The sequence below is a fragment of the Tachyglossus aculeatus genome, chromosome 4 (assembly GCF_015852505.1).
Source record: "Tachyglossus aculeatus isolate mTacAcu1 chromosome 4, mTacAcu1.pri, whole genome shotgun sequence".
NCBI lineage: Eukaryota > Metazoa > Chordata > Mammalia > Monotremata > Tachyglossidae > Tachyglossus > Tachyglossus aculeatus.
The window spans coordinates 137,744,230-137,768,142 of record NC_052069.1 but is presented as its reverse complement, the minus strand read 5'-3'; the positions used below and the strand labels follow the sequence as shown (position 1 = coordinate 137,768,142).

The following is a 23,913-nucleotide window of genomic DNA, read 5'->3' as shown; positions in this document are numbered from 1 at the left end:
CAGCCCCCCACCCCCGAGCCCCCCGCCCCGCCACCGGGAGGCAGCCCTGGGCAGGAAAAGAAGTCGGCTTTGGTGAGGATGCTCAATGCCGCTTGGGATCTTTATTCGACGGGGCATTGGGGGGCACCCATGGAAACTGCCGTCAGGCCCCTCCCCAGTGAGATGCAGGCTCTAGACCAAACTCCGGGTGACCCCCATGCCCGGTCCCTCTGGGGAAATGGGTCAGTCAGGATGGGGGGTGGAGGGGGACTCGTCCGAGCAGCCCCTGACGGGCTAGGTGGCCCCAAGCAGACCACGGTCATGGTCCTGGTGAGACCCAGCGACAGCCGGGCCAGCACAGAGGGTGGAGGGGGGAACGCCCGAGGAGACCCCCCGCAAAGGTGTCCCGGCTGTCCCGAGGATTTGCGTGGACCCGTGGCTCCTGCTGGCTGCAGGGGGCTCCGGGGCGGGACCCCCTCCGCTCGCTTCCCGTCGAGACGGGCGTCCCGGGGCCCTCGGCTCCTCCCGAGACAGCGCTGGTGTGGGAGGGGGACGGCGGGTCTGGGCAGGAGGGCCTTCCTGCCGCCGCCCGTCGTCCCCGGGTGTCCGCGCTCCCTGCCGGGCGGTCAGTACATCTTCTGGCGGCTGGGCAGGATGGCCTCCTTGATGAAGGAGAAGATGACGAGGATCCCCGAGCGTTTGCCGCGCTTCCCCTTGGTGAAGTAGTTGGACACCACGTCATCTGGTGGGGGTAGGGGAGAGAGAGATGGTGGGCGGTGAGACGGCGGACCCCGTGCCGCCCTCCCACCCCTCTCCTCCCAGGGCCAACGGGGAAAGGGGTGGTTCTCACCTCCGGGCTGCACTGTGGACGGCAGGACGTTCTCCCCGGCCGAAAGCGATACGAAGAAGGCAAACGGGGTGATCCACAGGCAGAATGTGAAATAGGCCAGGACCTAGCATGAGTATAATCAACCCACCGGTGAACCTGGCACGGGGGTCAGTGCCAGGGCCAGGGGCATGGCCGGGCCACCTCCCCCTCAGCCCCTGGGTCCGGGGAAAGCGAGCCCCACCTCCCTCTCTTTAAAGCACTCTCTAGAGACCCCTGCCAACCCACTGTGGGGCTGAGCCCACCCTTAAAAGGCCTCACAGGTCACAAAGTTCCCCCACCACCTAACAGGCATCTGAGTTTTGCTCCGGAGGGCTTTACTGCGATAGAAAGGGGGACAGAGAGGGTGGGAAGGGGGAAGCAGCATGGCCTAGCAGAAAGAGCCTGGGCCTGAGAATCAGAGGATCTGCGTTCTAATGCCAGCTCCGCCGGGGGATCTTGGGCAAATCGCTCCATGTCTCTGGGCTTCCGTTTCCTGATCTGATACAAGACTCGTTCACCCTCCTCCTTTGAATGCGAGCCTCGTGGGGAACGGAGACTGTGTCTGACCTGATTATCCTGTATGCACCCCAGTGCTTCGGTCCAGTGTTTTGCACATAGTAAGTGCTTTACCAGTAGCACAATTATTACTATCAACAGGGGATTGGGCTCCTCTTGGAGGATATTCATTCATTCATTCAATCAATCGTATTTGTTGAGCGCTTACTGTGTGCAGAGCATCATCATCATCATCAACCGTATTTATTGAGCGCTTACTATGTGCAGAGCACTGTACTAAGCGCTTGGGAAGTACAAATTGGCAACACATAGAGACAGTCCCTACCCAACAGTGGGCTCACAGTCTAAAAGGGGGAGACAGAGAACAAAACAAAACATATTAACAAAATAAAATAGAATATGTACAAATAAAATAGAGTAATACATACAAACATATATACATATATACAGGTGCTGTGGGGAGGGGAAGAAGGTAAGGCAGGCAGATGGGGAGGGGGAGGAAGGAGGGGGCTCAGTCTGGGAAGGCCTCCTGGAGGAGGTGAGCTCTCAGTAGGGCTTTGAAAGGAGGAAGAGAGCTAGCTTGGCGGATGTGGGGAGGGAGGGCATTCCAGGCCAGGGGGAGGACGTGGGCCGGGGGTCGACGGCAGGACGGGCGAGAACGAGGCCCAGTGAGGACGTGAGCGGTGGCAGAGGAGCGGAGGGTGCGGGCTGGGCTGGAGAAGGAGAGAAGAGAGGTGAGGTAGGAGGGGGAGAGGTGAAGGACAGCCTTGAAGCCGAGAGTGAAGAGTTTTTGCCTGATGTGTAGGTTGATCGGTAGCCACTGGAGATTTTTGAGGAGGGGACTAACATGCCCAGAGCGTTTCTACACAAAGACGATCCGGGCAGTGGCGTGAATTATGGATTGAAGTGGTGAGAGACAGGAGGATGGGAGATCGGAGAGGAGGCTGATGCAGTAAGAGGAGGCTGATGCAGTAGAGGAGGCTGATGATCCGGAAGGGCAGGTCTGGGCAGGGAGGCTTGAATGCCAGGAGGTTCAAGGGGCATGAATCTCAGGGGACCCTCCAGACAGCATGCATGACTCTACCCTGTAAGCCTGTGGGCTGGGAACGTGTCTGTCACCTTTGTTGTACTGTATTCTCAGTGCTTAGTACGGTGCTCTGTACCCAATAAGAGTGAGAAGCAGTGTGGCCTAGAGGAAAGAGTACAGGCTTGGGAGTCAGAGGTCGTGGGTTCTAATCCTGGCTCCACCACTTGTCAAATCACTTCTCGGGGCCTCAGTTACTTCATCAGTAAAATGGGGATTAAGACAGTGAGCCTCATGTGGAGCAACCTGATTACCCTGTATCTTAGAACAGTGCGTGGCACATAGTACGCGCTCAACAAATACCATCATTATTATTATCACTGATTGACCGCAACCAGGTTGTTTGGTGAGACAACACTGGGTAAAACCTGGGGTTAGGTTTCCCAAGTTCCACCATGTCTGCTTTGTGACCCTGGGCAAGTCACTTGATAATAATTATTATGGTATTTTGTAATGTGCTTACTATGTGCGAAGCACTGTACTAAGATACAAGCACAGACTCTGTCCCATGTGGGGCTCTCAGTCTCAATCCCCATTTTACAGATGAGGTAACAGATACAGAGAAGTAAAGTGACTTACCCAAGGCCACACAGCAGATAGATGGTGGAGCAGAGATTAGAACCAATGACCTTCTGACTCCCAGTTTGGTGCTCTATCCACTACGCCACGCTGCTCCTTAACTTCTCTGGGCCTCGGTTACCTCATCTGTAAAATGAGGATTGAGACTGTGAGCCCCACGCTGGACAGGGACTGTGTCCAACCTGATTACCTCGCATCTACCCCAGTGCTTAAAACAGTGCTTGGCACTTTGTAAGCACTAGAATACCACAGTTATGATTATTATTATTTATTATTCCAGGCAACAGCTTAGCTTGAATGGCCATGACTCTTTCTCAGCAGCAATAGCAATGCCTACCAAGGTTTCTGGGATACTGCTTCCTCCTGGTCTTGCCCATGATGCTACCCCAGCACTTAGTGCTTAGCACAGTGATTGGCACATAGCAACCCAGAGCACTGGGGGGCAGCGCCAAACCAGGCTTGCTTTGGGGATGAGCCCCCCCCGCCGCCCCCCACCCCTCAAACACTGCAGAGCGAAGAGAGGGCAGAGCTCCCGGAAACAAACAGGAACAAAACAGGCCGAGCGGTCGGAGCAGGCCAGCCCTGGTGCCGGGATGGGGATGGGGCAGGAATGCATCAGCATTCATCCGTTCTGCCGGGGGAAATAGTACGAGCCAAGCTTAACGAGACTTCTTGATCTGGGGTGAGGGGATGGGGGGTGGGCTTCGGGGGGTCAAAATGAGGTAAGACCGTCCACACCACGATGTCGTGGGGAGGTGGGGAACAGCCCAGGGTGGCCCCCAAGGGGCAGGGGTTGCAGGAGAAAAGCTAAGACCCTTTCCCCTACCCCAATAAGAGAGGCCGCATTATGCCTGGTGGCCTCCTCCTCCTCTGCCGGCCCTGTTCCCCGTGCCAATCTGAGAGCCGTGGCCTGGGACAGAGGGGCCAACTGCTTATCAATCAATCAATCAATCAATCGTATTTATTAAGCGCTTACTGCTTGTTGAATGGAACCAGCCACTGGCTTCTCTGGGTGGCCCAGTGCCTGGCCGGGGGGCTACTCTCCCATCCCGAAGCGACTGGGGCTCTTGTCCCCACCGGGCCCTCTGAACCCAGCTTGACCCCCACTCAGCGCTGACGGGACCCTCCCCCCGTTCTGTGAGGGTGTGGCCTGGGAGAAAGGCTGGCAGTGGCAGTCAGTGGTATTTCCTGAGCCCTTACAGTGTGCCGAGCACCGTACAAAGTGCTGGGGAGAGTACAATCTAACAGAATTAGTAGACACACTCCCTACCCACAAGGAGCTTACAAGAGAGGGCATATGGTGGTCTCTCAGGTCTGCGTCCAGGGGCCCCACCACCCTAAATCCTAATTCCGCGTGGCTGGAGGACGGACAGAATTCCCACAGAACCCGGGCTCTGGCGGCGAGGGTCGGGGTTGGGATTCTGACCTCCTCCACCACGGTCTACTCCTTCAAGGGGCCTCACCACCCCATCTGGTGACCAAATGGGCACCCAGGACTCCCCTCCGCCTCGCTCTGGGCCCAGTCCTGACATGGCTTTGACCCCCCCCAACCTTGACGGAGGCTGTTTGCGCCTCCCCACCTCATCCATCTGCACTCCTTGCCTGGCCTCTATTCCCCAAGCCACAGCCAGCCCCCTAGCCGCACCCAACCTTCACTTTGCCCCATCCGCCCTCTCGCTCACACTTGCTCCACCAGCCTGAAACTTCAGGTTTCCGCCGCAATAATCATAATAATGGTATTTATTAAGTGCTTACTATGTGCCCGGCACTGTACTAAGTGCTGGGGTGAATACAAGCAAATCGGGGGGGTCACAGTCCCTGTCCCTCGTGGGGCTCACAGTCTCAATCCCCATTTTACAGATGAGGTAACTGAAGCAACGAGAAGTGAAGTGAATTGCCCAAAGTCACATAGCAGACAAGTGGCAGAGCAGGATTAGAATTCTTGACCTTTTGATTCCCAGGCCCGTGTTCTATAATAATAATAATACTGCTGGTATTTGTCAAGCGCTTGCTATGTGCCAAGCACTGTTCTAAGCACTGGGGTAGACACAGGGTAATCAGGTTGTTCCATATGGAGCTCACAGTCTTAATCCCCATTTATACATAAGGTGACTGCGGCACAGAGAAGTTAAGTGACTTGCCCAAGGTCACACACCAGACAAGTGGTGGAGTCAGGATTAGTTTAGTTCAAGTTTATCCTTTCCTGCCTTAACTCTGCCCTCTCCTCTGCCAGACAAATCTATTTCTCCTCCCTTATTGACACCCATGCCCATCATCCCCGTCAGCTCTTCCGTACATTTAACTCCCTTCTCAGGACCCGTGTTCTTCCTCCGCCTCCTACTTCATTAATAAAATTAAATCCATGAGGTCTGAGCTCCCCAAAGTCACTCCCCTGGCTTCTTCAACCCCCCCGCCTCTCAACCCTCTCCGCTACTCTCCCATCCTTCCCAGCAGTGTTCTCAGAGGAGCTCTCCTCCCTCCTCTCAAGTGCTACTCCGGCCACCTGTGCTTCTGACCCCATTCCCTCTCATCTCATTAAATCTCTCGCTCCATCCCTTCTCCCCTCCTTAACATCCATCTTCAACCGCTCACTCTCCACTGGTTCCTTCCCCTCTGCCTTCAAACATGCCCACGTTTCTCCCGTCCTAAAAAAACCCTCTTGACCCCACCTCACCTTCTAGTTATCGCCCCATAACCCACCTAGCATTCCTTTCCAAACTCCTTGAATGAGTCATCTACACGCGCTGCCTCAAATTCCTCAACGCCAACTCTCTCCTCGACCCCCTCCAATCTGGCATCTGTCCCCTACATTCCACGGAAACTGCCCTCTCAAAGGTCACCGATGACCTCCTGCTTGCCAAATCCAACGGCTCCTACTCTATCCTAATCCTCCTCATCCTCTCAGCTGCCTTCGACACTGTGGACCACCCCCTTCTCCTCAACACGCTATCCAACCTTGGCTTCACAGACTCTGTCCTCTCCTGGTTCTCCTCTTATCTCACCGGCCGTTCATTCTCAGTCTCCTCTGCGGGCTCCTCCTCCCCCTCCCATCCCCTTACTGTAGGGGTTCCTCAAGGGTCAGTTCTCGGTCCCCTTCTGTTCTCCATCTACACTCATTCCCTTGGTGAACTCATTCGCTCCCACGGCTTCAACTATCATCTCTACGCTGATGACACCCAAATCTACATCTCGGCCCCTGCTCTCTCTCCCTCCCTCCAGGCTGGTATCTCCTCCTGCCTTCAGGACATCTCCATCTGGATGTCTGCCCGCCACCTAAAACTCAACATGTCCAAGACTGAACTCCTTGTCTTCCCTCCCAAACCCTGCCCTCTCCCTGACTTTCCCATCACTGTTGACAGCACTACCATCCTTCCTGTCTCCCAAGCCCGCAACATTCGTGACATCCTCGACTCCGCTCTCTCGTTCACCCCTCACATCCAATCCGTCCCCAAAACCTGCCGGTCTCGCCTCCGCAACATCGCCAAGTTCCGCCCTTTCCTCTCCATCCAAACCGCTACCCTGCTCGTTCAGTCTCTCATCCTACCCTGACCAGATTACTGCATCAGCCTCCTCTCTGATCTCCCATTCTCCTGTCTCTCCCCACTTCAATCTATACTTCACGCCGCTGCCCGGATCGTCTTTGCGCTGAAACGCTCTGGGCATGTTACTCCCCTCCCCAAAAATTTCCAGTGGCTACCAATCAACCTACTCATCAGGCAGAAACTCCTCACTCTCAGCTTCAAGGGTCTCCATCACCTCGCCCCCTCCTACCTCACCTCCCTTCTCTCCTTCTCCAGCTCAGCCGGCACCCTCGGCTCCTCTGCCGCTAACCTCACCGGGCCTCGTTCTCGCCTGTCCCGCCACTGACCTCCGGCCCACATCCTCCCCGTGGCCTGGAATGCCCTCCCTCCGCACAACCGCCAAGCTACCTCTCTTTCTCCCTTCAAAGCCCTACTAAGAGCTCACCTCCTCCAGGAGGCCTTCCCAGACTTAGCCTCCTTTCCTCTCCCCCTCCCCATCCCCCAAGCTCTACCTCCTTCCCCTCCCCACAGCACCTGTATATATGTATATGTTTGTACATACGTACTACTCTATTTATTTATTTTGCTTGTACATATTTATTCTATTTATTTTATTTTGTTAATGTTTTGTTTTGTTGTCTGTCTCCCCCTTCTAGACTGTGAGCCCGCTGTTGGGTAGGGACTGTCTCTATATGTTGCCAACCTGTACTTCCCAAGCACTTAGTCCAGTGCTCTGCACACAGTGAGCGCTCAATAAATATGACTGAATGAATGAATGAACGCACGACCTCTGACTCAGAGGCCCCCAGCTCCCCCAGCCAGGAATTCCACATCCTCTTCCCCTTCTCTCCCCTCCCAAATCCACTATTCATTCAATCGTATATATTGAGCACTTACTGTGCGCACAGCACTGTACTAAGCGCTTGGGAAGTACAAGTTGGCAACATATAGAGACAGTCCCTACCCAACAACGGGCTCACAGTCTAGAAAACCTCATCCCTCTTCTTCTTGAAGTAGTTATAACGGTGGTATCTTTTAACCATTTACTATGCGCCAGGCACTGTACCGAGCGCTGGGGTGAATAAAAGCAAACTGGGTTGGCCACAGTCCCTGTCCCCCTTAGAGCACACGGCCTTACTTCCCATTTTAGAGATTAGGCAACTGAGGTCCAGAGAATTGAAGTGACTTGCCCAGGATCATACAGCAGACATGTGGCAGAGCTGGGATGTGAACCTAGGTCCTTCTGACTCTCAGGCCTGTGCTCTTTCCACTATACTATGTTGCTTCCATTAAGAATTCCCCCCTCACCTAACGAAAACTGGTCTGTGTCTACGGGTAACATACCAGAAGGGGAAAGGGGAGCTGGGCAGACAGCTCCGGCCGGCCCTCCTGTGGACAGGCTGGGGCGCATTTGAGAGCCAGAGAGGCGACGAGGCCGCCGCAGAGAGCAGTGCAAACAGCCTACCAACCCAGCCACCCAAGCCCACCCACCCTCCCACTCAGAGAGCCGGCCCACCCGCCCTAACCTCTTCCCAGCAAGCCCTCACCCACCCCTTCCGGAAGGCCAGCCCACCCACCCACCCTCCCACCCAGCCAAGGTGGCCAGCCGGGCCCAGCCCACCCCCCGACAGAACCTCTTACCTCTGAGAAGGGGTAGTATTCCTCGGCAAAGTACTGGAACGCGAGGTAGTGATTCACTACGACCAACACTGCCCGGAGGGAGGGAGAGCGTCAGGCCCTGGAGCGCCATCCTCCCAGCCATGCATGTCCGGGGGCGGACCTCCCCTCACAGATGAGAGTAAGGGGCCTCGATGCCCCCCCCCGCAATCAGACCGGGGGCTCCCCGAGGGCAGGGACCATGTCTGTCCCAACTCTTCAGGGGACTGACTGCTCCCTGAGGGCAGTGACATTGTCCATCCTGTCTCCCCCACGGGCCCGGGAGTTCCCCGAGGGCAGGGATCGTGTTTGGCCCCGCTTCCCACAGGATCGGGCTCTCCCTGAGGGCGGGGACTGCGTCCGTCCCATCCTTGAGGGTGGAGATCACATCCATTCTCCACGAAGGATCCTCTCCCGTCTCCTTGCCTACTCCCCGGCTGGCGGCATTCACAATCAGCGCCAGGAGTGGAAGGGGAAGCGTGAGAGCTAGGCCGACCCCCACATCACCCAGACAAACAGCTTGGAGTGTGCACGCGGACTTCTCTGCCCCGCATCCACCCACTTACTATTTTCAGAGCACCGTACTAAGTAGTTGGGAGAGTACAATGAAACGGAGATGGCAGAAACGTTCCCCATCCACAAGGAGCTCGCGGTCTACGGCGGGGGGACAGACATTAAAATAAATTACAGATACGTACGTAAGTGCTGAGGGGCTGAGTCTCAAGAAAACTAGACTGCGAGCTCACTGTGGGCAGGAATGTGTGACACTGTACTCTCCCACGTGCTCAGTACAGTGCTCTGCACACAGTAAGTGCTCAGTCAATACCACTGATTGAAAGAGAAGCAGTGTGGTCTAGTGGATAGAGCCCTGGTCCCGGGAGAAGATCCTGTGTCCTAATCCCGGCTCGGTCCCTTCTGCGTAGCTGTTGCATTTAGAGGGGTAGGCTTTAAGCCCTGGGAAGCAGCGTGGCCCAGTGGAAAGAGCACAGGCTTGGGAGTCAGAGGTCATGGGTTCGAATCCCGACTGCACTACTTGTCAGCTGTGTGACCTTGGGCAAGCCACTTCACTTCTCTGTGCCTCAGTTACTTCATCTGTAAAATGGGGATGAAGCCTGTGAGCCCCACGTGGGACAACCTGATCACCCCCAGCACATAGAACGGTGCTTTGCCCATAGTAAACGCTTAACAAATACCATCATTACTATTATTATTATTATTATTATTATAACCACCCCAGCCCAACAGCACCTATGTCCATCTCCTTACACACCGCCAGTTCTCCTACCTCGAAATGATTTTAATGTCCCTTTAGACTACAGGCTCCTTACGGGCAGGGAACGTGTCTACTGAATCTGATGAACCACTCAGAATAGTACTCTGCACACGGTAAGGGCTCATTAAATATTACCGCCGACTGACTGATTGATAGGCTGGCCTCTGCCCGACAAGAGGCCCAGGGGCAGTGACTCCCCCCGCCGCCCGCCGGCTTAGTCCCGTCCCCACTGCTGTTGCCATCTGCAACCTCCAGTCCCGTCTGGCCCGGCCACGTCCAGAATCATAACGGCACTTACTATTAAGCGCTCACTGTGTGCTACAGGCTTCGGCAAGTACCTGATTATCAGCTCAAACCCAGGCCTGGTGTCCCTCAAAGAGCTCCCAGTCCAAGAGGTGGGAAAGCAGACTTTACAGATGAGGAAACTGAGGCACAGAGTTAAGAGACCCACCCAAGGCCACAGAGCTGAGCCGGGATTAGAACCCCGGCTCCCGGGCCCACGCTCTTTTCGCTAGGCCTTTCCTCTCACACACCCTCTCTGCTCCCGCTGGCACCCCCCACCCTCCAGCTTCTTTTTTCCAGTTGAGGGACACCTCCTTCTGGAAGCCTTCTCTTTCCCCAGCATCCCACAGCCCCTCCTCCACCCACTGGTGAGGACGGTGGATCTCTCCGTCAGACCGGAGACTCCGTCAGGCCAGCTAGGGGCACGGGGGGGTGGGAGGCTTCACTCCCTCCACCCTAAGAGACTAAACCCGAAATGGGCCCTCCATCCCTCTCTCTCTCTCCCCCTCCCACCGGCCCGCACACTCACCGCAGGACAGGATGAAGTTGGGCGACGTGAGCATGATGAAAGGGAATGTCTGCAGCAGGCCGAAGTACACCAGGTTGGTGAAGAGGCCCAGGCCCACCATGAAGACGGGGAACCGCTCAAAGAGGTACAGGCCGACCAGCACAGCCGTGGAAAACTGCAACGACCCCAGAGCCTCCCGCATCTGCTCACCCTGGGATCCCTGCCGTGGCCCTCTACCCCCTGCCCACGGACTCTGCCGGGTCGCCAGTGTGGCTTCGGAGCCTGAGGCCGGAGGCCGGTCTCCCGCGCGGGCACGCGGAAGGGGGCCCCTGCTGCAGATCCCACGGCGGGCACACCTGGCCCAGGGTGGCTACCCCAAACCTCCCCCCAGAGGGGTCCAGAAGCCGCCAGTGTGCCTCGGGGGTCCCCGCTGACCCCGACACCCCCAGTGAGCCCATGGGGTGGGGATCACTCACCCAGATCATGTATTTGATGACGCGGCTGGTGGCCACTGTGTACTCCTCGATGAGCTCCGCCAGGTAGTACAGCCCGGCCGCTGCCAACAAAAAATGGAAAACTCACCTCCGGCCCCCGGTCCCTCTACCACCCGCCACCCCGCCTGCACAGAGCTGGGAAGGGTGACTGAGGCTCAAAGATGGTGCTTCGCACATAGTAAGTGCTTAACAGATACCATCATCATTAGTATTAACAGGGCACCCACCAGGGATCACCCCACGTTGAGCTGGTGGCTGGGCATCGCCCCCACCACCCCTGCCCACACCTCCTCCCCCCGCCACCCCACTGCTCTACCGGCAGCCACGACCCCGGGCCTGTCCGTGCCCTCGTCCATCCCCTCCCGGGCCCGGGTTAGCCCGTGGCTAAGGCATCCTCGGCACGGACCTCATGGAAGAGATGGGATTTGGGTGCCCTGCAGCCGCTGAGGGGTGAGGGGACCGCGGCTCCCCTCCATCTCGCCTCTTTCCCGATGCTCTGCTGCCCGCCACCCCGGGCCCTCATTTAGAGGGAGCCGGGGGGGGCGAGGGGGTGCGCCCACGGCAGGGAGGGGCCCGGGGCCAGATTGGGCATAGTCAGGCTACCACCGGGCTACCACACTGGCCTTGTCGGACACAGCCCCTTCCGGGGTCAACTTCACCTCTGGGAGTGGGGGGGGGGGGGGTCTTCACATGCAGTGACAGAGTGTGCACACGTGGTGTGTGAGCACATGGGTGTGTGTGTGAAAGCACGCAGTGTGTGTGAATGTAGGTGCTTGAGAGGGCATACATGGTGTGTGTGAATGTGAGAAGTATGTGCATGATCATAATCTTCTCACCTGCCTCCTCAGTCACACTCCTTTCCCCTGTAAATCCATATTACTCCCTCACAGATATCTCGGCTCTCTTGACCCCATCCATCTTTCTGAGCGCCTCACACCCCACCTCGCCTCCCTCTCCTCTCTACCCAGTCTTGATGATCAGATTACTGCTCTCAACTCTACCCTTTCTACTCAGCTAGACTCACTCGCTCCCCTTTCCCTTCGCCGCTCTCGTACCACTAACCCACAGCCCTGGATCACTGCCACTGTCCACCTCCTTCGCTCTTATGCTCGAGCTGCCAAACGCTGCTGGTGAAAGTCTGAACACCATGCCAACCTCGTTCCCTTCAAGTTTATTCTTTCCTGCCTTAACTCAGCCCTCTCCTCTGCCAGACAAAACTATTTCTCCTCCCTCATTGACACCCATGCCCATCACCCGCGCCAGCTCTTCCGTACATTCAACTCCCTTCTCAGACCCACGGTTCCTCCCCCTCCTCCTTCCCTCACCCCCAACGATCTGGCCTCCTACTTCATTAACAAATTAAATCCATCAGGTCCGACCTCCCCAAAGTCACTTCCCCACCTTCTCCAACCCCCTGGCTCTCAACACGCTCTGCTACTCTCCCATCCTTCCCAGCGGTATCCTCAGAGCTCTCCTCCCTCCTCTCAAGTGCTACTCGGCCACCTATGCTTCTGACCCCACTCCCTCTCTTCTCATGAAATCTCTCACTCCATCCCTTCTCCCCTCCTTAACTTCCATCTTCAACCGCTCACTCTCTACTGGTTCCTTCCCCTCTGCCTTCAAACATGTCCATGTCTCTCCCATCCTAAAAAAACCCTCTCTTGACCCCACCTCACCTTCTAGTTATCGTCCCATATCCCTCCTACCATTCCTTTCCAAACACCTTGAACGAGTTGTCTACACGCGCTGCCTCGAATTCCTCAACACCAACTCTCTCCTCGACCCCCTCCAGTCTGGCGTCCGTCCCCTACATTCCACGGAAACTGCCCTCTCAAAGGTCACCAATGACCTCCTGCTTGCCAGATCCAACGGCTCATACTCCATCCTAATCCTCCTCGACCTCTCAACTGCCTTCGACATTGTGGAGCACCCCCTTCTCCTCAACACGCTATCTGACCTTGGCTTCAAAGACTCCGTCCTCTCCTGGTTCTCCTCTTATTTCTCCGGTCGTTCGTTCTCAGTCTCTTTTGCAGGCTCCTCCTCCCCCTCCCATCCCCTTACTGTGGGGGTTCCCCAAGGTTCAGTGCTTGGTCCCCTTCTGTTCTCAATCTACACGCACTCCCTTGGTGACCTCACTCGCTCCCACGGCTTCAACTATCATCATCATCATCATCAATCGTACTTATTGAGCGCTTACTGTGTGCAGAGCACTGTACTTGGGAAGTACAAATTGGCAACATATAGAGACAGTCCCTACCCAACAGTGGGCTCACAGTCTAAAAGGGGGAGACAGAGAACAAAACCAAACATACTAACAAAATAAAATAGAATAGATATGCAAGTAAAATAAATAAATAAATAAAAAATGGAGTAAGAAATATGTACAACATGTACAAACTTATCATCTATACGCTGATGACACCCAGATCTACATTTCTGCCCCTGCTCTCTCCAGGCTCGCATCTCCTCCTGCCTTCAGGACATCTTCATCTGGATGTCTGCCCGCCACCTAAAACTCCACATGTCCAAGTCTGAACTTCTTGTCTTCCCTCCCAAACCCTGTCCTCTCCCTGACTTTCCCATCTCTGTTGACGGCACTACCATCCTTCCCGTCTCACAAGCCCGCAACCTTGGTGTCATCCTGGACTCCGCTCTCACATTCACCCCTCACATCCAAGCCGTCACCAAAACCTGCCGGTCTCAGCTCCGCAACATTGCCAAGATCCGCCCTTTCCTCTCCATCCCAACCGCTACCCTGCTCGTTCAAGCTCACATCAGAGAAGCAGCGTGGCTCAGTGGAAAGAGCACGGGCTTTGGAGTCAGAGGTCAGGGGTTCGTATCCCGACTCCGCCACATGTCTGCTGTGTGACCTTGGGCAAGTCACTTAACTTCTCTGAGCCTCAGTTACCCCGTCTGTAAAATGGGGATTAAGACTGTGAGCCCCACGTGGGACAACCTGATTCACTTTGTATCCCCCCAAGCGCTTAGAACAGTGCTTTGCACATAGTAAGCGTTTAACAAATACCAACATCCTATCCCGTCTGGACTACTGCATCAGCCTTCTCTCTGATCTCCCATTCTCGTGTCTCTCCCCTACTTCAATCCATACTTCATGCCGCTACCAGGATTGTCTTTGTCCAGAAACGCTTTGGGCACGTTACTCCCCGCCTCAAAACTCTCCAGTGGCTACCAATCAATCTGCGCATCAGGCAGAAACTCCTCACCCTCGGCTTCAAGGCTGTCCATCCCCTCGCCCGCTCCTACCTCACCTCCCTTCTCTCCTTCTCCAGCCCAGCCCGCACCCTCCGCTCCTCCGCCGCTAATCTCCTCACCGTGCCTCGGTTTCGCCTGTCCCGCCATCGACCCCCGGCCCACGTCATCCCCCGGGCCTGGAATGCCCTCCCTCTGCCCATCTGCCAAGCCAGCTCTCTTCCTCCCTTCAAGGCCCTACTGAGAGCTCACCTCCTCCAGGAGGCCTTCCAAGACTGAGCCCCTTCCTTCCTCTCCCCCTCGTCCCCCTCTCCATCCCCCCCATCTTACCTCCTTCCCTTCCCCATAGCACCTGTATATATGTACATATGTTTGTACATATTTATTACTCTATTTATTTATTTTACTTGTACATATCTATTCTATTTATTTTATTTTGTTGGTATGTTTGGTTTTGTTCTCTGTCTCCCCCTTTTAGACTGTGATCCCACTGTTGGGTAGGGCCTGTCTCTATATGTTGCCAACTTGTACTTCCCAAGTGTATAGTACAGTGCTCTGCACACAGTAAGCGCTCAATACAATTGACTGATTGATTGAGAATTAGCGTGGCTCAGCGGAAAGAGCCCGGGCTTGGGAGTCAGAGGTCATGGGTTCGAATCCCAGCTCCGCCACTTGTCGGCTGTGTGACTTTGGGCAAGTCACTTTAACTTCTCTGCGCCTCAATTACCTCATCTGCAAAATGGGGATTGAGACTGTGAGCCCCATGTGGGACAATCTGATGACCCTGTGGCCCCCCAGCGCTTGGCACACAGTAGGTGCTTAACAAATGCAATCATTATTATTATTACTATGAGTGCACGGGGGGAGGGGGTGTGTGTATGTACGCTGTGTGCGAATGCATGAATGTGTGTGTGAGCGTGCATGGTGTGTGTGAATGCACGGGTGTGTGTGCGCGTGCACGGTGTGTGTAAATTCATGGGGGAAGGCTATGTGTGTGTGAATGCACGGGGGAGGGTGTGTGTCTGCACGGTGCGTGTGAGTGTATGGGTCTGTGTGAATGTCTTCATTCATTCAATCGTATTTATTGAGCGGTTACTGTGCGCACAGCACTGTACTAAGCGCTTGGGAAGTCCAAGTTGGCAACAGATAGAGACGGTCCCTACCCAACAGTGAGCTCACAGTCCCTGGGTGGGCACGAACCACCAACTTTTCGGTTAACAGCCGAATGCATGGGGGGAGGGTGTGTGCATGCACGGTGTGTGTGAATGCACGGGGGGGGGGGTGCACGGGGGGAGGGGGCGTGTGAATGCACGCTGTGTGTGACTGCATGGGTGTGTGTGTGAGCGTGCACGGTGTGTGTGAATGCACGGTGGGTGTGTGTGAACATGCACGGTGCGTGTGAATGCACGGGGGAAGGCTGGGGGGGGGGGGGGGGTGTTGTTGGGAGCGCCCGGAAGGCCGCCACCAGGCCAGAAGAGGGTTGAAGCGTGCAGGGCCGACTGGCTCTGGGAGGGAGGGGGAGGGGGAGGGGGAGGGAGAGGGGGAGGGAGAGGGGGAGGGAGAGGGGGAGGGAGGGGGGAGGGAGAGAGGAAGAAGGGAGGGGGAGGGAGGAAGAGAGGGAGGGAGAGAGAGAGAGAGGGAGGGAGGGAGAGAGGGAGGGAGGGAGGAAGAGAAGGAGGGAGGGAGAGAGGGAGGGAGAGAGAGAGAGAGGGAGGGAGGGAGAGAGAGAGAGAGGGAGGGAGGGAGAGAGAGAGAGAGGGAGGGAGGGAGAGAGAGAGAGGGAGGGAGGGAGGGAGAGAGAGAGAGAGGGAGAGAGAGAGAGAGGGAGGGAGGGAGGGAGAGAGAGAGAGAGGGAGGGAGGGAGAGAGAGAGAGAGGGAGGGAGGGAGAGAGGGAGGGAGGGAGGGAGGGAGGGAGGAGAGAGAGAGGGAGGGAGGGAGGGAGGGAGGAGAGAGAGAGAGAGGGAGGGAGAGAGGGAGGGAGGGAGGGAGGGAGGGAGAAAGAGAGGGAGAGAGGGAGGGAGGGAGGACCTCCCGGCCCGACCCCCGCACCGACCCCGCACCGCTCACCGATGGCCAGGGTGACGAAGGCCACCTGGATGAGCAGGGACAGCCAGCTCAGCAAGTACATGAACCACATGGCGGCGGGGGCGGCGGGTCCGGAATCCGGGGGGGCCTGACGGGCCCTGCTCCCGCTCCCAATCCCGCGCTCGCCGCCTCCTCCCGGGCGCCCTCCTACCCGCGGCCCGGGCCGCACGACCGGCCTCAGAACGCAGCCCGCGACACAGCGACCCCCGCAGGCCCGGAGGACCCCCCCCACACACACACAGACCCCGAAGCACAGCGACCCCCGCCGGACCGGAGGACCCCGCACAGCCGGACCGGAGGACACCCCCCCGACCAACCCCGCTCCACTCCCTTCCCCGCCCCACACCACTTTGTTTTTTATTTCATTCATTCGTTCGTTCATACGTTCGTTCATTCATTCAGTCAATCAATCGTATTTATTGAGCGCTTACTGTGTGCAGAGCACTGTACTAAGCGCTTGGGAAGTACAAGTTGGCAACAGATAGAGACGGTCCCTACCCAACAGTGGGCTCACAGTCTAAAAGGGGAAATGGCAGCAAACCTTGTGACTCCCAGGCCCGTGCCCTAACCCTATGCAGCAGACAAATGGCAGCAAACCTTGTGACTCCCAGGCCCGGGCCCTAACCCCATGCAGCAGACAAATGGCATCATTATCAATCGTATTTATTGAGCGCTTACTGTGTGCAGAGCACTGTACTAAGCGCTTGGGAAGTACAAGTTGGCAACAGATAGAGACGGTCCCTACCCAACAGTGGGCTCACAGTCTAAAAGGGGAAATGGCAGCAAACCTTGTGACTCCGAGGCCCCTGCCCTAACCCCATGCAGCAGACAAATGGCATCATTATCAATCGTATTTATTGAGCACTTACTGTGTGCAGAGCACTGTGCTAAGCGCTTGGGAAGTACAAGTTGGCAACAGATAGGGACCGTCCCTACCCAACAGTGGGCTCACAGTCTAAAAGGGGAAAAGGGAGCAACCCTTGTGACTCCCAGGCCCCTGCCCTAACCCTATGCAGCAGACAAACAGCATTAAACTTTGTGACTCCCAGGCCCCTGCCCTAACCCTATGCAGCAGACAAATGGCATCATTATCAATCGTATTTATTGAGCGCTTACTGTGTGCAGAGCACTGGACTAAGCGCTTGGGAAGTACAAGTTGGCAACAGATAGAGACAGTCCCTACCCAACAGTGGGCTCACAGTCTAGATTCGTTGGTTCATTAATTCATTCGTTCGTTGGTTCATTCGTTCATTCATTCATTCATTCATTCATTCATTGTTTCATTCGTTGGTTCATTCGTTCATTCATTCATTCATTCGTTCATTCGTTGGTTCATTCGTTCATTCATTCGTTCGGTCGTTCATTCATTCTTTCAGTCGTTCATTCATTCATTCATTCAATCGTATTTATTGAGCGCCCACTGTGTGCAGAGCACTGTACTAAGCGCTTGGGAAGCACAAGTTGGCAACACATAGAGACGGTCCCTACCCAACAGTGGGCTCACAGTCTAGAAGGGGGAGGCAGAGACAAAGAGAACAAAACATATTAATAGAATAAAATAAATAGAATAAATATGTACAAGTAAAATAAATAAATATGCATTCTGTATTCATTCATTCGTATTCATTCGTATTTTTATTCAGTCACTCAATCGTATTTATTGAGCACTTACCATGTGCAGAGCACTGGACTAAGCGCTTGGGAAGTCCAAGTTGGCAACGTAGAGACTCGGTCCCTACCCAACAGCGGGCTCACAGTATAGACGTTTTGGTGGCATTTGATTCACTCATTCATTCAGTCGTATTTATTGAGCGCTTACTGCATGCAGAGCACTGTACTAAGCGCTTATTTATTAAGCGCTTACTATGTGCAAAGCACTGCTCTAAGCCCCGGGGAGGTTACAAGGTGATCAGGTTGTCCCACGGCGGTGGGGGGGGGCGGCGGGCTCACAGTCTTCATCCCCATTTTACAGATGAGGGAACCGAAGCCCAGAGAAGTCAAGTGACTTGCCCAAAGTCACACAGCTGACAGTGGGCGGATTTGGGATTTGAACCCCTGACCTCTGACTCCAAAGCCCGGGCTCTTTCCACTGAGCCATACATGTACCTATTTATCAGTCTATTTATTTCATTCATGATGAGTACATATCGATAATTCTAGCTCACCTCCTCCAGGAGGCCCAGGCCCCAAATTTGTACAGATTTGTTACTCTACTTTATTCACAGTGCATATATATTGATAATTCTAGCTCACCTCCAGAAGGTCCAGGCCCCAGATTTGTACATATTTATTCCTCTATTTTATTCATGATGTGTATATAGCTCACCTCCTCCAGGAGGCCTTCTCAGACTGAGCGCCCCCCCTTATCCTCGGCTCCTCTTCCCCTCCCCATCACCCCCATTCCCTCCCTCTGCTCCACCCCCTTCCCTGCCCCACCGCACTTCTGTATATTTTTACATATTTTTCACTCTATTCATTTTATTAATGATGTGTATATGTCGAGCATTCTAGCTCACCTTCTCCAGGAGACCCAGGCCCCAAATTTGTACACATGTATACTCTATTTTACTCATGATGTGTATACAGCTATAATTCGAGCTCACCTCCTTCAGGAGGGCTTCCCAGACTGAGCTCCCGTCCCCCTTATCCTCTGCTCCTCTTCCCCTCCCCATCGCCCCCACTCCTTCCCTCTGCTCTTAGAGAAGCAGCGTGGCTCAGTGGAAAGAGCACGGGCTTTGGAGTCAGAGGTCAGGGGTTCATTCATTCATTCATTAAATCTTATTTATTGAGCGCTTACTGTGTGCAGAGCACTGTACTAAGCGCTTGGGAAGTACAAGTTGGCAACATATAGAGACGGTCCCTACCCAACAGCGGGCTCACAGTCTAGAATGGGGAGACGGAGAACAAAACAAAACATATTGACAAAATAAAATAGAATATGTACAAGTAAAATGAATAAATATATGGAGTAATAAATCCGTACAAATATATATACATATATACAGGTGCTGTGGGGAAGGGAAGGAGGTAAGGCGGGGGGCATGGAGAGGGCGAGGAGGGGGAGAGGAAGGAGGGGGCTCAGTGTGGGAAGGCCTCCTGGAGAAGGTGAGCTCTCAGTAGGGCCTTGAAGGGAGGAAGAGAGCTAGCTTGACGGATGTGTGGAGGGAGGGCATTCCAGGCCATGGGGAGGACGTGGGCCGGGGGTCGACGGCGGGACAGGCAAGAACGAGGCATGGTGAGGAGGTTAGCGGCAGAGGAGCGGAGGGTGCGGGCTGGGCTGGAGAAGGGCAGAAGGGATGTGAGGTAGGAGGGGGCGAGGTGATGGACAGCCTTGAAGCCGAGAGTGAGGAGTTTTTGCCTTGATGCGTTTGCAAAAACTACGGCAGTTGTCCGTCGTCTCTGCCGTGCCCCGGCCTGGAGTGCCCTTCACTCTCCACATCTCTAAAGCTGGCTTCTTCCCCCCTTGAAATGCTGTTGTAAAGCCTCCTTTACCAGGAAGACTTCCTGGATTAACCCTATCTCCCTATGGTCTTGCCTGTGGACAGCTCCCAGTCTACCGGCTCCTCTCTTTCCTTGTTGCCGCCTTCAGGTGTCAGGATGCCCAGACACCTGCTCGTGGGGGGTACAAACGTGCAGACACAAACTCCCCTATACGCCCCCATGCAGTTGCAAACGCTCATATACACACCAATGCCCTTGCACACAAACACCTGCAAATACATATGTGCACAATTCATTCATTCATTCTATTGTATTTATTGAGCGCTTACTGTGGGCAGAGCACTGTACTAAGCGCTTGGAAAGTACAATTCAGCAATAAAGAGACACAATTCCTTCCCACTCCGGATTTATAGTCTAGAAGGGGGGAGACAGACATCAAAACAAGGAAACAGGTATCAATATAAATAAATCGAATTATAGGTATACACACATCAAGTAATGCACCTGTAAGCACCCACATACACATGTATGCTTATACACGTACACCCCCCCCACATGCATGCTAATGCATACATGCTTAGTACAGTGCTAAGCGCTTAGTACAGTGCTCTGCACACAGTAAGCGCTCAATAAATATGACTGAATGAATGAATTGCATGCATTTGCATCCAAACGCCCATATTCCTGCACCTGTACCACCTGCCTGGCATAGTGGCGACAGCCCAAGCCTGGGAGTCAGAAGGTCATAGGTTCTAATTCCAGCTCCACCACTTGTCTGCCGTGTGACCTTGGGTGAGTCATTTCAATTCTCTGGGCCTTTGTTACCTCATCTGTAAAATGGGGATTGAGACTGTGAGCCCCACGTGGGACAGGGACTGTGTCTAACCCGATTTGCTTAGCTCCATCTCAGCACTTAGTACTGTGCCTGGCACATGGTAAGCGCTTAACAAATACCAGAATTATTACTACGTACGTAAATGAACACACAAACCTCCACGTAGGCCCATACACAGAAATGCGGAATGTGTACTCATGCACAGGCCAGGCCGGGGGGCAGGCAACCGGAGACACCCCCATTTACACCCCTGTGCACATGTACAAGCTGCCTCACCAGTGCACATCCCCCATGGCTTCCCGACCCCTGGCTGAGGTCGCTGAGGCCGGCCCCGGCGGACGGTGATGGGATCCGAGCTGGGGAGCGGTTCAGCAGCCGGTCACCCAGTGCGGTCCGCTGCCCGCACCGCCTGGGAAGACTTCCTGTCACTTCCCTTTCCCTCTGATGGAGCTGCTGGACCGTGGCTGCTTGGAGGCGGGGGGACTGGCCCGGCCACGGGAGCCTGTCCATCCCAGTGGGGACGAGGGCCAACACGGGGAGGGGAGAGGGATGAGGAGCCCGGGATGGGGAGATGGTGGTGAGGGAGAAGGGGCACATGTGAAGATGGGGGGAGAAGGGGCACAAGGGCCACAGGCGGAGCTGGGGGAGAATGGGCACGGGTCGGGGTGGGGGAAAAGGGGCCCAGGAGGAAGCTGTGCGGAGGAGCCTGGGCAGGAGTTGGGGTCCAAGCGAGAGATCTGATCTGGAAGGGGAGGGGGGGACTCCTGCAGCCTGCAATCACATGTGGCTTTGCGGAGTCCTGCCCCCAAGGGACTTGCCCCCTGCACTCCTCCCCACCCCTCAGGCCACCTCTGCTAACTAGGCCCGACCACAGGTGGGGTTTGGACCATCAGGACCCCCAGGCTCAATGGCAGCAAGGAGGAGAAGGAGGGCTGGAAAATTTGTCCTGTGCAGTAGCAGCCTCCGTCCCCAACCCACTGGAGAGGAAATCCAGGAAGCGAGGGGTGTGTCGGGGGGGCGGTGGGGGGGGGAATCTTGCTTGGAGTGCTAGCACTGCATTGGTGGGCTCCCAGGGGCTGGGGACCTGGGGCTAGTTTGGGGTTGGGGACCAGGGCTGGGGGCTGGGACTTGGGGGCGGGGAGGCCGCAGGGAGGTGGGGCTGAGCAGCCAGTCTGCTGGCAGAGACCGGGGTTATTGAAGCCAGAATCCCTTAATGGGGGGGGGGGGCACCCGCCCCGCCATCTGACCTAAATGCATCCCCTCGTGGGGAGTGCCGCTGATGCGTGAGTAATGCGGAAACTCGGGCTGCTGTGCTAGTGTTGGCGGGAGCTGTGAGGACAGGGAGGAGGAGGAGGCCTGTGGGGGCTGGGCCCCACAGGGAAGCCCACCCCATCCCTCCCCCAGGCCGGGGGTCCTGAGCAGCCTGGGCTCCACAATCTGCCAGGCCGCCAAATCATTTTCCTGGTATTACCTGAGGCCCCAGGTCACTGTTGGAGGCAGGGGACTGCCCCAGGTGACCTTCGGAGGGCCCTCCCTGCTCTCCGATCCCAAATTCAAAGCGGTACTTGGGCCGTTTCCTGGGCACCAAGGATGCCTGGCTCCTTCTCTCGGCTCTCTCCCTCCGGGCTTCAGGCCATTTTACTGCCCTCCCCTCCCTTCCCCTCCTCCAGAGAAGGAGGGTTAATAATAATACCTGTGGTATTCGTTAAGCTCTTACTGTGTGCTAGGCACTGTACTAAGCGCTGGGGGATACAAGCAAATCAGGTTGGACACAGTCCCTGCCCCACGTGGGGCTCACAGTCTCGATTCCCATTTTACAGATACGGTAATCGAAGCCCAGAGAAGTGACGTGACTTGCCCAAGGTCACACAGCAAAGTGATGGAGCTGGGATTAGAACCCATGACCTTCTGACTCCGGGGCCCGTGCTGCAGCTACTACGCCATGCTGCTTCTCTGATGGAGCTGATGGGTTACTTCTGTGGATTCCATGTATATGGGTCAGCCTTGGCCCAGGCAAGCAGGGCTGGCAGGGGGCCAGGAGGATGGGAGGAGGGGGTGGGGCTGGGGCAACCAGCCTATGGAGGCCTGGAGGTCTGGGATTTAAAAATCATAAGTTCCCCCCTTAAAACTCTTCCTCCCCTGCCTGGGTGGCACCTTAGACCCCATTGCCTCCTGCTCCTGAGAACTCCCCAACCCAGAGGAGCCACTGGGCTGGACACCAGAAAGGAAAGGGCCACCTTGGGCTTGGGATCTGGGCCGACTGCTCCCCACAAGCAGAGGTAAATGAGAGGGGGAAACCCCATTACTAGCCTGGAATGAAAAGTGGGCAGGCAAGCCAGAAGAAATTTGCAAGCCTGCAAAAAAAGGTAAGCACCTGAACTCAGACCCTACAGGTAAATTTCTGGCTTCCCACACAAGTCCATCAGGGGAGCAAGAGTTCTCCACCTGGGGGTCCCTTACCCCATCCCACAAGTCCCCCACCTATCTGGAATCCCTCCCCAGTGCCAATCTCTCCATCATCTCCAACTTAGACGGGGGAGACAGTAAGGGGACTGGCCCAGGTTCTCTGCCCTGACTCAATGGCTCCAAACTAGGGTCCATCTTTACCTGCTTTCTCCCCAGCCTTACCGCCTCCTCCTCTGCCCCTGTGCCCCTCACCCTCTGGAGAACGAGGCTCTGCCCTGCTATCGGAAGGGGGCAGGGGGCAGGGGGGCAGCAGGGAGAAGTCCTCATCCCCCACTCATTTCTCAGGCTCTGATGGCGAACGAAGCCAGGGTGGGAGAAGCGTGGAGAAAGGGAATCCCCAGTCCCCTGGCTCCCTGTCTCCTCCTTCTGCTCGCCGACCGTCCCCTGGCTCCCTGTCTCCTCCTTCTGCTCGCCGACCGGCGGGTCTCCTCCTAGTGCACAGGCGCGGAGGGGAGCTGGGAAGCCGGCAGGTCCCCTCCCAATCAATCAATCAATCAATCGTATTTATTGAGCACTTACTGTGTGCAGAGCACTGTACTAAGCGCTTGGGAAGTACAAGTTGGCAACATATAGAGACAGTCCCTACCCAACAGTGGGCTCACAGTCTAAAAGGGGGAGACAGAGAACAAAACCAAATAAACTAACAGAATAAAATAAATAGAATAGATACGTACAAGTAAAATAAATAGAGTAATAAATATGTACACACATATATACAGGTGCTGTGGGGAAGGGAAGGAGGTAAGACGGGGGGATGGAGAGGGGGACGAGGGGGAGAGGAAGGGAGGGGCTCAGTCTGGGAAGGCCTCCTGGAGGAGGTGAGCTGTCAGTAGGGCCTTGAAGGGAGGAAGAGAGCGAGCTTGGCGGATGGGTGGAGGGAGGGCATTCCAGGCCCGGGGGTCGATGGCGGGACAGGCGAGAACGAGGCACGGGGAGGAGATTAGTGGCAGAGGAGCGGAGGGTGCGGGATGGAGAAGGACAAGAAGGGAAGTGAGGTAGGAGGGGGCGAGGGGATGGAGAGCCTTGAAGCCCAGAGTGAGGAGTGCCTGCCTGATGCGCACATTGATTGGTAGCCTCCCAGTGCGCAGGCGCGGAAGGAGGGGGCCGGAGGGGAG

At 55.6% G+C, this 23,913-nt stretch overlaps 1 protein-coding gene across 1 annotated transcript; it reads right to left on the bottom strand.

Annotated features, from left to right (window-relative positions):
- Positions 1 to 77: 77 nt before the first annotated feature.
- TEX261 (testis expressed 261) lies at positions 78 to 16,181 on the bottom strand. The gene is made up of 6 exons (XM_038745354.1): positions 16,039 to 16,181; positions 10,743 to 10,822; positions 10,288 to 10,441; positions 8,189 to 8,256; positions 830 to 932; positions 78 to 721 (listed from the first exon to the last, which is right to left on the bottom strand). The coding sequence occupies exons 1-6, from the start codon at positions 16,106 to 16,108 to the stop codon at positions 606 to 608; spliced, it is 591 nt and encodes a 196-aa protein (XP_038601282.1). The 5' UTR covers positions 16,109 to 16,181; the 3' UTR covers positions 78 to 605.
- Between the last annotated feature and the right edge of the window lie 7,732 nt (positions 16,182 to 23,913).

Bases quoted from the DNA above. Each gene is read 5' to 3' on its own strand.
- TEX261 (XM_038745354.1), bottom strand. From the start codon at position 16,108: ATGTGGTTCATGTACTTGCTGAGCTGGCTGTCCCTGCTCATCCAGGTG. The intron at 10,823-16,038 runs GTGAGCGGTGCG...TTTTGTTGGCAG, and splicing joins CTTCGTCACCCTGGCCATCG to CGGCCGGGCTGTACTACCTG. The intron at 8,257-10,287 runs GTGAGTGTGCGG...CCCTCCGGGCAG, and splicing joins CAACTTCATCCTGTCCTGCG to TGTTGGTCGTAGTGAATCAC.